General features: G+C 43.2%; 1 protein-coding gene across 1 annotated transcript in view; it reads left to right on the top strand.

Annotated features, from left to right (window-relative positions):
* The window catches only part of mxd4 (MAX dimerization protein 4), a 34,649-nt gene extending 21,604 nt beyond the window's left edge, over positions 1-13,045 (top strand). Inside the window, exons 4-6 of the mRNA XM_022193723.2 lie at positions 3,413-3,527; positions 5,381-5,543; positions 7,926-13,045. Coding sequence (XP_022049415.2) covers positions 3,413-3,527; positions 5,381-5,543; positions 7,926-8,086 — 439 coding nt within the window. The 3' untranslated portion in view covers positions 8,087-13,045. The remainder of the gene's footprint in view (positions 1-3,412; positions 3,528-5,380; positions 5,544-7,925) is intronic.
* The last annotated feature ends 1,069 nt before the right edge of the window (positions 13,046-14,114 follow it).

Here is a 14,114-nt window from a genome sequence, read left to right on the forward strand (position 1 = left end):
AAAAGTGGCATTTGTGAAGGCTTGAATACAAGGAAGCGCAAACATTGGCGTGACTTTTTTAGTAGTAAAAGCAATGGTTGAAAGTGCACCGGAGCACATTTCTGTCCTGGATGTGCCAGGTAAAATATGTGGTGAGCACACATGTGGGGCCTGAGATGGGGGGAAAAAAGAGAGTTTTCTGGAGAGGTGAGGAAGGAGGGAGGAATGCCTTGTTTTTGTTTTTCGTTACAAGAGAGGGATGGAGGTTGGGGTGGGGTGCAAGATGGTCGCCCATTGGCTCAAGTTACCGTTTGGACGATGTGTGTGCAGCGCTGCCTAGTGCAGCTGAGCACACTGCACTCAAAGAGGCCTTTTTTCAGCCCCGGAGAGAAAGTCATCCACTTGCTCGGACCCCCGCTCCCTTCCAAAAAAACACCCCTCCTCCCGCCTCTCTGCTCCAGACCCCCTGCTCCTTCCTGCCCGCTTCCCCCTGGCTGCGGCCCAAGTGCTTCATGTGGCTGGACTGGGGCAGGTCGGAGGTGGCCCCCCGCCCCGGTCCTCAGAAGACACTTGTTTTCCAGTGGGACGAGGGTGTGTTGGTGTTGGCAGGGTGGAGCAGGGGGTTGAAGGGGTTCGGCGGATGGGGAGGGGGGCAGAATTTCCCCCTGGGAGAGGGGGGGAGATAAAAGAATGAGAGCACTTTCACACGCCCTTTCTCAGGGAACACCTATATGCACCTGTAGAGGGGAGAGAGAATGTCTAAAGGGCATTTGTGCTAATCCGCCTCGTATATATCCAGAAATCCTGTGTGCATTTTTCTGACTACAATCCAACAAATCCGTCAAAATTAAAGATGAAGTTATCGTTTAGGAATTTAGGCTATTATGTTAAGTCACCCAGACTCTGTTTTTGCCCACAGGCTGTCTGTGGTCGACCTCTAAATGAAACCACTCAGAGGGTCTTACTTTATGTGAAAAATACAGGTGACGCCCTTCCTGAAAAAGAAAAAAAATAACAACACAGGGAAAAGACTGTGTGCATGTGTGCAGACTAGCCGAGGCCTCCTGTGTGCTCAGCTCTGCAGCCAGCCCCAGAGAGCTTCATTTCTCTGATTAGGTTTATTGTGGTCACAGCGATGGCCGGCGGAGACCTTCCATTGTTGGAGTTTGTTTACCGTTCAGTCGGAGTTAGCCAAAGGAACAGGAGAAAAGGGGGAAAACTAGCTCAGAACAAAGAAACGGTTCATGGACTAGCTTGACTAATGGAGGATTGAAAGGCCTTTATGAGCAAATCTGAATGAGCCAAGGACAGAGAAGGGGATCTGCTGATAAAAATGTCGTGAATGAGAGCAGCCCTTTTTAAATAACGTACAGTAACCATAGAAAGTCGCTGCTGCATGTCCACACAAAGGCTAACTTTGCCTCGTCTTTGTTATCACTCAGATAAACATCCAAAGGATGCATCCAGCGCGCTGTTTACTTGCGCATCGAGGGTTGTCGGCCTGGAGGGTGTTGGCAGTGATGCAGGGTTTTCTGGGGTCACAGTTTGATTTCAGTCAGTGCAGTCACCAGAGCAGATGAGAGGCTTCTAACGCTGCCATTTTGCTCAGTAAGGATTTTTTTTTATCAAGTTCAAAGGCTCTCCAGTGCATTGCAGGTTTGACAGTTTTTGAGGCACACAAGGTTTGGACCAGCTGTGGTGGACAGTAACATACGATACACACTCTTCATATTTAGGCCAGTGTGTTGCACTGTCACCCCAGATCTGGACTACCAGTCAACAGTTTGGACACACCTACTCATTCAGTGCTTTTTATTTATTTGTATTATTTTCTACATTGTAGATTAATACTGAAGATTAACACTTTTTTGTTTACAACGTAATTACTCTGCAAAGGAATGCGACAGAGTTATTTGACAATCGGCGTACGTTTGTCTGTCCGTCTGTTATTCCGTTTGTGCGCAACATTACTCAGAAATGGATTAACGGATTTGGATGAAATTTTCAGGGAAGGTCAGAAATGACTCAAGGAACAACTCTGTAGATTTTAGCAGCGATGCAACTTATAGTCTGAATCCACGGATTTGTTAAAGATTTATGTGTCATTGCAAGATAACGACACTGAATCACTGTAACTATGACAACAAGTGAACACTACATCGGCTGCCTGCTGATGATCACATGATTTTAATTCTACTACAAATCCACCACTGCGGACTCATTGGGACTTATCCATCGGAAATGATACAAGGAACAGCTGATTAAACTGTGGGGGTGTTTCTGAGTCCCATCAATTCCCGCTGCATATTTAGGTCACATGATTCGGTATCCGTACACAACGTACACATGCGTAACACACACGTGCTCAGCAAAAGGTCATTTTGTTTGTAGGTACATCTATATTAAATGCCACATTCTATAGTGCTGTGATTTCTGATAATCAATAACTAATAAACAATGATTCATTTCTTTAAAAAAAGAAAAAAAGATGAATTTCTGACAGTACCTTATGGAGGAATGAACAGCCTTGGTGCTAGTGCTGTTCTTGTTCCATATGTATTCTTTTATAGTTTTGATGTCTTCAGTATTAATCTACAATGTAGAAAATAATGAAATCAAAACCACTGAATGAGAAGGAGAGACGGAGCGTGGAAACTTTTGACTGGTAGTGTAGGTGACATTAGTTACTGGGTGCTTGTGTTTGTGCAAATTCAAACCTCACAAATGAAACCAAAGCCGGCAAATCACAAAGGGAATATTCAATTTCATGAGCAAACAGATAAAGGCCTCCATAGTAAAGGCCTGTTTGTAGTGCAGAATGTGTGTGGGTGTGTAATGAGAACAGATGATGTTAGCTACAATCTACAGTCTCTGACACGTAATAAATATAGTATAGCTCATTATATATTTGCCTTTTCGACCTCTGGACGGAGCTGATTACTTTATTGAATATCCGGTTAGATGTTGTTGCTATTCACAGTTTATTACACAGGATTGAAACTGTTTTAATTACTGAAAAATGCAATGGGGGCAAATTTAGGCTGGTTAAAGATTCATCATGGTGGTATTTCAGTCAGCTGTGTCGTTTTGCGCTGGTTGTCTTTTTGTTGCGGACGACGAGCCTTCGTGAGCTTTGATCGTTCGCAACCACAGACACTCTGAGCACCCTCAACCCTTTGAAAAAAAGTCTCACGGTCAAGTCTCAAAGTCACAAGTGAAACCAAACCTGCAGAGCATCATGCAACACTCAGTTTCACCGTTTTCGAGTACAAGAGCAGGACGTGAAATTCACACCCCACGAGAAGCGGTGTTTGTCTCTGCCCTTTAGGAACATGTGGATGAGCTCTTCTTCTCAGCCTGTTTGCGTAGGTCGCTTTCTCACTGTCTGCTAGGTGGACGTGTGCTGACTCATTCTGTGCTTGTGTGCTTGCAGACGTGCCAAACTGCGGCTGTATTTGGAGCAGCTGAAGAAGCTGGTGCCTTTGGGTCCAGACAGCACGAGACACACCACTCTGAGCTTGCTGAAAAGGGCCAAGATGCACATCAAGGTACTTTCAAACGACGACGACAACAAAAACGCCCTCGTTCGCAACACGTCTGCTGTTCTGCCTGGATCTGTTTGAAAAGTTACACTTTCAGAGCTACAGTTTGTTAGCCACAGAAGAGACTTTGGGTGGCTCCAGTCTGTCAGATGTGATTTGATGCTTTCTGTTATAATAAATTGAATATAATGGGGTTTTGATCTGCTGGTCAGGCAAAATCAACAATTTCACAGCATCAGTGTGGCCTTCTGGTACATTCTGAAAAGCATTTTTGTTCCGTTTCCTTTCAACAAGAAGACCTATTGATCAAAAACTCTTCCCAGAAAGTTATTTTCTTCTCTGAGCACAACACACTAGTTCTTCTTTTCCCCATATCTTTTAGCAGTCTGTTTTTCTCCCCCCTTTATGTCATATTGTTGCCTAATCTCCGTCTGAGTTGCTCAGGACCTGCCAGAAAGGGGGGGAAAAAAAGAAGAAAAAGACTGAAAACCTTTGTGGAATATACAGGAGATGTGGCGGCTGATATGTAGCAGAAGACAGGATGATGTTTGGTTCGTTTCATGCTGGCTTATCCTCCATGATTCATGAACAGTTTCGGTGCAAAACTCTCAAGATGCTCTACAAAAAGGACACAAAAGAGCCTTAAAAAATGTCAGTGCATGCAGATAATTTGATTCATGAAGTCGCTCTGGAAGATGAACTACAAGTGGAGTTTAGGACACGCTGTACTGATCTTGCTGTTTATGAGTGGCAACAGTGTGGTCGGTGGAAAATCCAGACGTAGCGAGTTTTAACCCTTCATTTCCTGTTTACCGTGCACGTCCTCTCTGCTCAGACGATCTGCGCTAATTCTCGTCACTGTGCCGCGTCTTCTCGGATCACAAGAGGACACGTGTTAGTCTCTGCTTTGATTCACCACCGAAAACTTTCATACATGCAAAGGAGTGCAAAATAGAATCCCACACGTTTTTAGTTTCTAAACTGTGAACCTCACGCAGTCATTTGGCTACTTCCCCATGAAATGCTGAAATTTGTCATTGGTAAATACGCTCTTTTGTGACGGAGGATTGCAAGAAGGTAGAGAATAAACCTGGTTTCATAAGCTTTTACGCTCGATACCATCAGGAGCAGTATGATGCCGCTTGAATCTGAATTTTGACAAAGTTAACCCTTAATTCTAGAGCAATAATGGGACTAATATGGTGATCACAATATGAAGAATGCGTTCACATCTTCTGTTGTGTACTTGTGTCTAGTCTTACACTACCAGTCAAATGTTTGGACACACCTTCTCATTCAATTCTTTTTATTTATTTGTGCTATTTTCTATACTGTAGATTAATATTGAAGATAACACCTTTTTCTCCACAACATAATTCCAAATATATTCTTTGATAGTTTTGATGTCTTCAGTATTAATCTACAATGTAGAAAATAATGAAAGAAAAAAAAACATTGAATGAGAAGGAGTGTGGAAACTTTTGACTGGTAGTGTAAATTCACAATTAAAATGTGTTGTTCATAGGCAGGTTTAAGTGTGTAAAACATGTTTTTTCTTTTGTTTACACACATGCATGGTGTGGTACGCAGCAATGAGCCGTCTTTCTTGTCAATACAAAGGTCCAATCCTGGAACTACTGATTTCTGTCATATTATTGTGAGCTTTTCCTATGTAAAGGTGAAATTTTGTGTTCTCTGACAATTAAGTTTCCTGTTGCAAGGGACTGTAAGAAAGTAACCTTTAAGAGGAAGTGCACTTTATTTTTTTTTACTGTTAAGAGAATGTAAACAGATGTTTGAGTCCAGTACCATTAACAGTAATTCTTGGCATTTCTGTGTGTGTGTGTGTGTGTTTGTAGAAGCTGGAAGAGCAGGACAGGAAGGCTTTAAACATGAAGGAGCAGCTTCAGAGAGAGCACCGCTACCTCAAACGCCGCCTGGAGCAGCTCTCTGTGTCGGGATCCGTGGAGCGCATCCGCACTGACAGCATGGGATCCACCATCTCCACCGACTCAGAGCAAGGTACGCTGGCTTTAAAAAGTCAACCGGTGGTGTTGAAGCAGGGATCAAGTCAGGCTACCTGTGTTTATAAAGCACAGTTAATGCACATTGTGTTCAGTTTTGATGCTGGGAATTTAATTTCTCTTATCTTTATTCTAAAGTTTTTTCGTATGTACACTACCGTTCAAAGGTTTGGGGTCACCTGGACAATTTCACACTTTCATTCATGTGCTAACATAACTGCACGATGGTTTTCTAATCATCAATTAGCCTTTCAGCACCATTAGCTAACACAATGTAGCATTAGCACACAGGAGTGATGGTTGCTGGAAATGTTCCTCTGTACCCCTATGGAGATACTCCATTAAAAAATTTCCAGCTACAATAGTCGTTTAGCACATTAACAATGTCTAGACAGTATTTCTGATTCATTTAATGTTATCTTCATTGGAAAAAAAAAAGATTTTCTTTCAAAAGTAAGGACTTTTCTAAGTGACCCCAAACATTTCCAGAATACATTTTGGTGTCAGTCTTAGTATTGAGGCCTCAAAAGTTGTGTATAAATTAATTCAAGAGACTGCTGCTGGAGTTAGAACTTGTCATAAATTTGTACCATATGCACAGTCTTGTGCACTGCTGACCTTAATGTAAATCAGTATGGATTGCCTCCATGTTTGATGCAAATTACTAATGCCAAGGTATGGCTCTGGTTGGCACTGACAGACTCACTCGATACTCTGAAGCTAAGACTTGCAAAAAATTCTTCAAACAACTCTATAGGGGCTTTCACCCAAATGTAAATCGGAAAAGAGCTGTTTGGCTGTTTTTCCTCCTCTCACTGTCCACCGATACACTCTGAGCGGCTCTGTGATCCGATGATTAGCCCCGGCATTGTTTACAAGTGATGCCCCCGGGGTCAAATGCTAACACCTCAGATTACAGATAAAGAAGTCTGGCTGTGCCCTTTAGCTACTATTGGTGGGAGGTTTCGTGTCATGTGATCTTGTTTACGAGTGCAGGTTGTAGCGGGTCAACAACTTTGTCATGTGCCAACTGCAGAAATAGTATAAACAGAGTCATGGTGGAACGCGATTGGGAAAATGTATCTAATTAATTAGAGGCTTTGTGATTAATTAATCATGATTAATCACGTATTAGTCAAATAGTAATAGTTGACACAATAAGAAAAGTTTGTCAATTCAAATAAATGTTGGTTGACGACTGAATCAATGACTAGACATTTACGTGAACTTCAGCAGCAAAAATGTTTGTTTCCAAGTCCAATTATCACGATTATATTCAACATTTTAAGACTTTTTGTAAACTCAAGCACTTTCAGTATCTTGGAAAGTGGTCTATTATGGGATGGCTACACCGTTCACCTGTACCAGGACTGTTAGTTAATGTTAGCTCTGATGCTAACAGCAACATGTTTTGCATTGAGGCGATGCCATCGGCTTGAAGTGCTGCGGTGATCAGAAAACTCTTTGTTGCACAGTTTGCACACATCCAGGCTTTTATTCAAGCCACCATCAGCAAGTTTTTTTAAAAGAAAACTTTCCGTCTAACAAGCTCAGTTCCTTCACTGTTCACCAAGCTTTCTTGTGCGCTGAAAGTGCGTCCTGTGCACCTTCTTCATGGCTGGCAAACAGACTTTAGGTTCATTACTGCCACCTGCTGGGCTGGAGTGTTCGTCAGTGTTACCGGTGTGGTAGGAATTAGAAGAAAGGTGCGATTAAATGCGTTATTTTTTCTGTAATTAATTTATCAAAATTAACGCGTTGAAGTCCCAGCCCTACAATACAGTAATCTGTAATCTTTTGAGGTCAAAATCAAGTTTTATCTGAAGGCTATTATCCTGAAATTGCAGAAAATCTCACAAGAGTAAAGGTGTTACTGCGTCTAGGATGGTCAAACAGGTGGTTGACGGGTTTGAACCTCTCACTGTCTTTACTGCATCTTGCTAATTCTAATGTTTACAACACCACGAATAGCTTCCAGGACTGACCGTCAGTGTGGCTGATATCAACACTTTTGCGCTTTGATGTGGTTGGACCGCATGTCGTACGAACTAGTTGTTGCCAGGCTTAAGGAGAGAATCTGCCCATCAGACTGCCCAAAACGCTCGGTTAAACCGTTGGAAGTTGTTTTCTCATCCCGGACGAGGTAAACACACATGCAGTTGTTTATCAATGGACGGGGATTACCTGTGGCAGCACAAAGATCTGCCTGTTTGCCGAGAGCTAATAGCAGCCTAAATCCCGGGTTAATCCACAGCCGCAGCAGGCTCCCTAATAAACATATCCACAGTTGGGTGGAAATGAACCATTTCGTCTCTCCTGCTCTGTTTTAAACGTACTGAAAATAACCATTTTGCGTGTTTTCTTTTCTCTACGCGTGCAGAGGTGGACATCGAGGGCATGGAGTTCACCCCCGGCGAGGCAGACAGCGCGGACAGCGTCAGCGACGGCGAGGAGGAGGACCACTACAGCCTCCAGAGCAGCTCCAGCGACACCAGCTACACGGCCACACATTCCCACAGACTGCAGCCGCACCACTGTTAGACACCGCAGCGGCCATCCATCTGTCAACCAGCTTCCTCACCCCATGCTTTCCTCCCCTCGCCGTACCTTTCCCCCACCCCCTGCGATTTGCCAACGCCACCCAACTACCGACGTCAGACCGGTCCATGACGGCGGTACACCCTGAACCCCGTTCCTTCTCTCCAGGAAGCACACGAGGCTGAAATGCCACTTAAAACCTTCCTTTACCACCCCCTCCCACCCACCTCCCAACCACTGACCCTACCTCACCCTGCTGTATCCTGCCTGAACCTGCCCCTCCTGCCCTCTCACTGCCCTCTCACTGCCCTCACAACCCCGACCTAGCGTTGCTGCAGGCTCCAAGAGTGCAGAGCCGAGTTTGTGGTTTTTGTTTGGGAATTCTGTGGCACGGTGGACAGCTTTGACTTGTTAATTGGCGGGTGTGTGCATATGTGTAAAAGTGAAGATGGGGAGTTTATGAGAGGTCAACAATATAAGCTACAGTCATTTTAATGTGGCAATAATACACAGACAACACATTGCACTATGGGTGTGATGTGGAAAGTAAAGCACTTGTGTTTGTTCGGCAACATCGGGACCTCGAAAGTTGCGTTCATCGTACGGTATCCTCCTTTTACACAGCAAGATTTAAAGGAGAAGCTATTGCAAATGTCCTGCAGGTTCCTTGAAACATCTGACTGCTGAAAAATGTTGGAGGAATACACTCATTCTCTTTCTTGCTGAGAGTTAGATGAGAAGAGATCTGCTGCCGGCACCTCTAAAGCTCACAAATTCACATGTTAATCCGTGCTAAAGTCAGCGTTAGGTTGTAATGTTATGGGATTCACATGGAAGTAGCTTGGCTGGTGGAGAAATACAGGGTGTCCCTAAAGTCTGGACACATACGAAATCTCATTAACTATATATATTGTTTTGCCTTCACAGATTAAATATGGCTTTGTCGAAAGAAGAGTTGAACTGGTGCTTGTGAAGCATGGACGTATTGAAAGATAGCAGATGACAAACCCTGTTGTGGACGACCAAATCTATCAGCTGAAACTAAAGAATTGGTCATAGCTAAAATTCATGTTAGCCCCCCCAAAAATCACTTCCCTAACCCTGTCTTCGATATTGTCATCCTTCACGTCCACTGAGAAGTATCAGTTCGACTCTTTCTTCTATCGACAAAGCCATATTTAGTCCGTGGAAGCAAAAAATTACAGTTAATGAGATTTTCTATGTGTCCAGACTTTAGTGACACCCTGTAGCGTAGCAGGTAACTGCATTTTGATGTTCTTAGATGATTTTTGTACACAATAAGCAAACAAGATATAACATATTGATTAGTGAGCTTTAGTGGTTCTGCATATTTCTTTAGACCGGCGGTTCCCATTCTTTATGCTAAGCTAACGAGCTACTGGCTTTGGCTTAACACTTCCGGTGCACATATGAGAGTGTGGTTGATCATCTCAGCGAAAAAGTGATCCAAAACTGTTTCGTTTCCAACATTTTAGCAAAGTTGTAAATGCACAGCAATACTTGTATAAGCTGACGACTTAAAACAGGACTTTTTCAATAGCAGCTCTGTCGCATCTTTATCACCGAAAGCGACATGGAAAAGTTTCAGAGCTGTAGCAGAGAAGAAAACGTGTAAATAGGTGTACAGTTACTGTCCAGACCCTCACGTCTCCCTTTGGTTGGGCTGCCTAACCACTACTCCACACTACTGACCACTACACTATACCACCCTATGGTGTGGATGGACTACTATGTCAAACAAAAAAAAGGAGTGGCCTCACAACTAAAACTCTATTCCTTTAAATATTGAGTCACATCTTGTGTTTCCTTCTCAGTAGCTAATTGATGTAGCAATAAATACAAGAGGCAGTGTCAAATTGATTCTGGTGGACGGTGAGGTGTTGCGGGAGACTTTTTCTTGTCCCAATTTAACCCTGTAGATGGAAAGTTGTTGCTTACAGACAGCGAACCTGCAGGAAACTGGGCTGTTTTCCCCACTTTTTTTTACATTTTCTTTTTCACTAATAGATCCTTCTCTGTGTGCACAACACCATCTACCCAGAATGTGCATTTCTCTACAGCTCCGTTGCTTTTCTGTTGCGTTCTTGTGTGACCGGGTTTTAAAGTGTGTATTATTCCGATTATCAAGCCAAAGCTGTGATCGTGGGCACAAGGGCCAGCTGTAATGATTTTCTTCTGTCTTAGAAGCACCTATTTTAGCTATCTTAGCAGACTAATCACCTTTCATTTCTATAACGGGACTATTACTCTTGTTTTCTCTGCTATCTGTTCCTTATTTCTGGAGCTTTGAGCACTGCTGAAGGCCGACGTAGGTGACGTTTCTTTCTCTAACTTGTCAGTAACTTATGCACAATAGTCACTATTGACGGAGGAGGCGCTTCTGTCGCTCTCTGACCATTTAATAATCATTAGCACCCAGTCTCTGGCAGTCTTTAGAGCTTGGCACTTTAAAAACAAAAAGGGCCGGTCCACTGCGGGCGGGTCTGACCAAAAAAAAAATCAAAAACCTACAAAAGAGTCTGAAGAAAATGACAAAAAATTGCATACAAAAGAAGCTACTCGTCACTGAAAGTGATGCTAGCCAGTGTAGTCTATATTTCTTGTATTAAATTTTGTATTATATTTTCCTAAATGTCCTCTTGTAATGAAAAGACAAAAAAGAGTGAGTATATCTAGATATATATAAATATATATATAAAAGAGAGACAGACCGACAGACAAGGAGGCCAGGCTTGTTGAAGGGAGAGTGGGGGTGGGGGAGCTGATACACTGGCCCCTCTCCCTTAGGTGACTCTCCTGCTGTCATTCTGTGCCTTGGTGAGCCTTCGACCTCTCTCGTCCTCCTCTTCCTCCTCCTCCCACCACCTCCTCACCCTCGGCCCCTACTCAGGTCACACTCCCCCTCCATCCCTCCCCTCTCTCCGTCTTCTTCTTCTTCCCCTCCGGCGGGGCTGAAAGCTTCGATTTCAACCCGAAAACACTTCCACAAGCAAAAGGGGGGGCGTGTGAAGAGAAGACCTCAAAATACAGAAATGACAAAAAAAAAAAACAAGTCCCCTTGGTCTCTACTGAAGCCGCTGTTGTACTACGCCCTGTCCAGGCACTCCCCGCCCTCTCGATGCCCACCCATCTGCCAGTGCCGCCTCTGTCATGGAAAAAGAAAAGAAAACACACACTGGTAAAACTCCCATGGCAGCTTCCAGTCGCCCCCCTCCGAATGGTCACCGACGGAGGGGGTTCGAAACTTCTGGGCTTGAAGCGTGTTTATCTTTTTTTTCTCGTCATTTTATTATTGTATGTTGACTATGTATGTGTTCGGTGGGAATCACTGGGAGAGGAGCGATAAAAGAATAATCCAATCAATGGCAGCTTAAGGTGTTATCCTCCGAGCTCCCGGTGGTCCGTCCCAAAAAATAGTGTTACCCGTTGATCAGGGGACCTCTTGAGACACAGCAATATTACCATCTTGTGCTTTCTGAGGGAGGGTGGGCGGGCAGGGGTTTTTTGTTTTGTTTTTTTCTTTTTGAAAAAGACAAGCAGGTGGTTTTGCTTTTGACTCTGTGGTGCATTTTGGTGACCAACTCTTTATTTTTGTTTCGATGATTTTACCTCCTAATCTGCACTCTCTCCATACACTGCAGGAGGGCAAAACAAAAATTGAACTAAACATGAGAAAAATGTGTTTTTTTTTTTGTCATCAAGAGTTTACATTCATGTCAAAAGATTTGTACATGACTGTTTGTAGCAAAAATGTCCTTTTGAACAACTGAGTAAACCCTATTAATGGAATAAGATTATTCTCTTGCACAGAACCTCCCCAGTAAGAAACGTGACAGAGTGAATGGGATGAGCTCTTGGGCCAGATATGAGATTATAATTTTTCAGTGGCGTCATTGAAAAATGTACATAGCACACGCAACGCTCAGAACGAGAGGCCTACGAGCGGCTGACTGGACGTGGTAACATTTAGCTCGAATGTCGGATGGATAGTGTTTATGGAAATTCTTTTAATGATGTGCCTTGGAAAAAGTTATTTTCTTTATTAAGTAAAAAGCAAAACAAAACAAAAAAAAGAAGCAGAGATTGTACCAATTTATGTAGACTGTTAAATCAGGTACAGGTGGAGAGGCAAAAGAAGACGTTGGCGCTTCCCTTCTCAGAACAAACGGAGCGTAATTCAGGAGTCATCGGAGAGAAGAGGGCTAAAAACCGAAACTTCAGAGCGAGCGCAGACGAGATTTTATGTTTGCTTTCATGTTGCCGTTGCACAGAGATTCGATTCGAGCACTTGGGTGTGGGGAAGTCAGCAGGCAGAGAAGAAAGAAATCTGTGATGAAATAAAGGCCCGATCGAGGCGCCAAATGGCAAACATCGAAGACATCTTTCTACCCCAAAGCCTGCCGATTAACGGTGCTCCTAAAATCGACCCGAGGACTTCCATGAGATATTATTCCTGCCAAATAAACAGTCACTTTTAATCCTTCCAAAACTAATAAGAATTCCTGTAAGTAATTCGAATAGCTTTAACTACCTGTAGGCTTTAGGCCAGCTTCCCACTTTCCGCACTTCAAGCCTTCATGTCTTTATTTTTGCATCTTCGTGTATCTTTGTGTGACACTCGAACCTAGAAGCTGTCGAGGGCGAACTGGCTTTAGTTGAGGACGACGAGGAGTTTGTTTAGGGCTGACATACTGTGCAGAGTCGGGAGAGTTCTGTGCCAGAGACCTGTGAATATGTTCCTTTATAGCGGATGTGTAATATGCATTCAGAAGATGTTATATAAGTTCCTTTTTTTTTTTTGTTGTTTATTTTTTTGTGTGTGCGAGTGTGTGTACACGAGTACCTGGTGCTGGCTACATTTTAGCAAACACTTGAAGGTATCGCGTATTCTCTCATTGTAATATAATTAAAATGTTTTATACATAAAGACGTCAAAGCCTCGTTCCTGTCTGCTGTGATGTTTTGTTTGTGACACGATGGTGAAGCAGTAGAGAAAACTGCGAGGTCTGAAAGTCAACCAAGCAAGCAGGAAAATGCAGATAAAGACGCTCAAATGCTCTGGGGCTTCCTGTTTGGTTTGTGCAGCTGTGAAACTCTAATCTGTAGTCTGGAATATCAAATAATGTTTTAAAGGTTCAGCTTCCGTTACTGTTACACCAGAGAGACGGGGTTCTTTCGAGCTTTTTGGGGGCCTCCCCTCTGGATTTCCAGCAGTTATGAATGCACCAAATGTCAATCTCATATTCCACATGCATACGAGTGAGAACTAATTCTACTTTAAATTTATTGAGCATAGCTGCATTGTTGACATCAAAATCATTAAAATCAAGTGATATAATACTAGTTCTGCCAATGTTTGTATGTAAGCAGTTGATGACCCTCGAAACGATCCTAAACAAGGCCACTGGTCATCACAACAACTTCAAATTTTATTGTTTTTCAGGTCATTTTTTGGCCTTTCTTTTAGTGCACAGTGAAGAGAGAGACAGGAAATATGGGGAAAGACATGCAGTAAATGGCCACTAGTCAGACTCGAGCCCATGACTGCTGCATTTGGAGGCAATAGCTTCTGTTCAACCTGTTGAGCTACAGGCCCAACAACTTCAGATTTAACAGATCTACTGAACAGTTGATGACAATAGACTGTATAATAAAGATTTATCTTTATTACATAGTTTATGAAACAGATACACGGACTGCAAGCATGACAAAACTGGACATGCAAACTGGAAAAAGCATCCATCCATCCATCATCTATACACTGCTTAATCCTCCTTGGAGCCCCCTGGGGGGCTGGAGTCTATACCAGCTGACTTAAGGTGAAGGTAGGAGCAGGGGCGGATCCAGATGAAATTTAGTGGGGGGCCACAGGGGGGTACAACAGATATTTTAGGGGGGCCACCGAAAAATAGTAAGAAAAAATGAAATCTGCAACCGATCTCTTGCTTTTGCAAAGTCTTTTTCAAGTTGTTTTTTTTTTTTTTTGGCTCTTTAACCCCATAGGAAGGCT

The sequence above is a fragment of the Acanthochromis polyacanthus genome, chromosome 3 (genome assembly GCF_021347895.1).
Source record: "Acanthochromis polyacanthus isolate Apoly-LR-REF ecotype Palm Island chromosome 3, KAUST_Apoly_ChrSc, whole genome shotgun sequence".
Classification (NCBI taxonomy): Eukaryota; Metazoa; Chordata; class Actinopteri; family Pomacentridae; genus Acanthochromis; species Acanthochromis polyacanthus.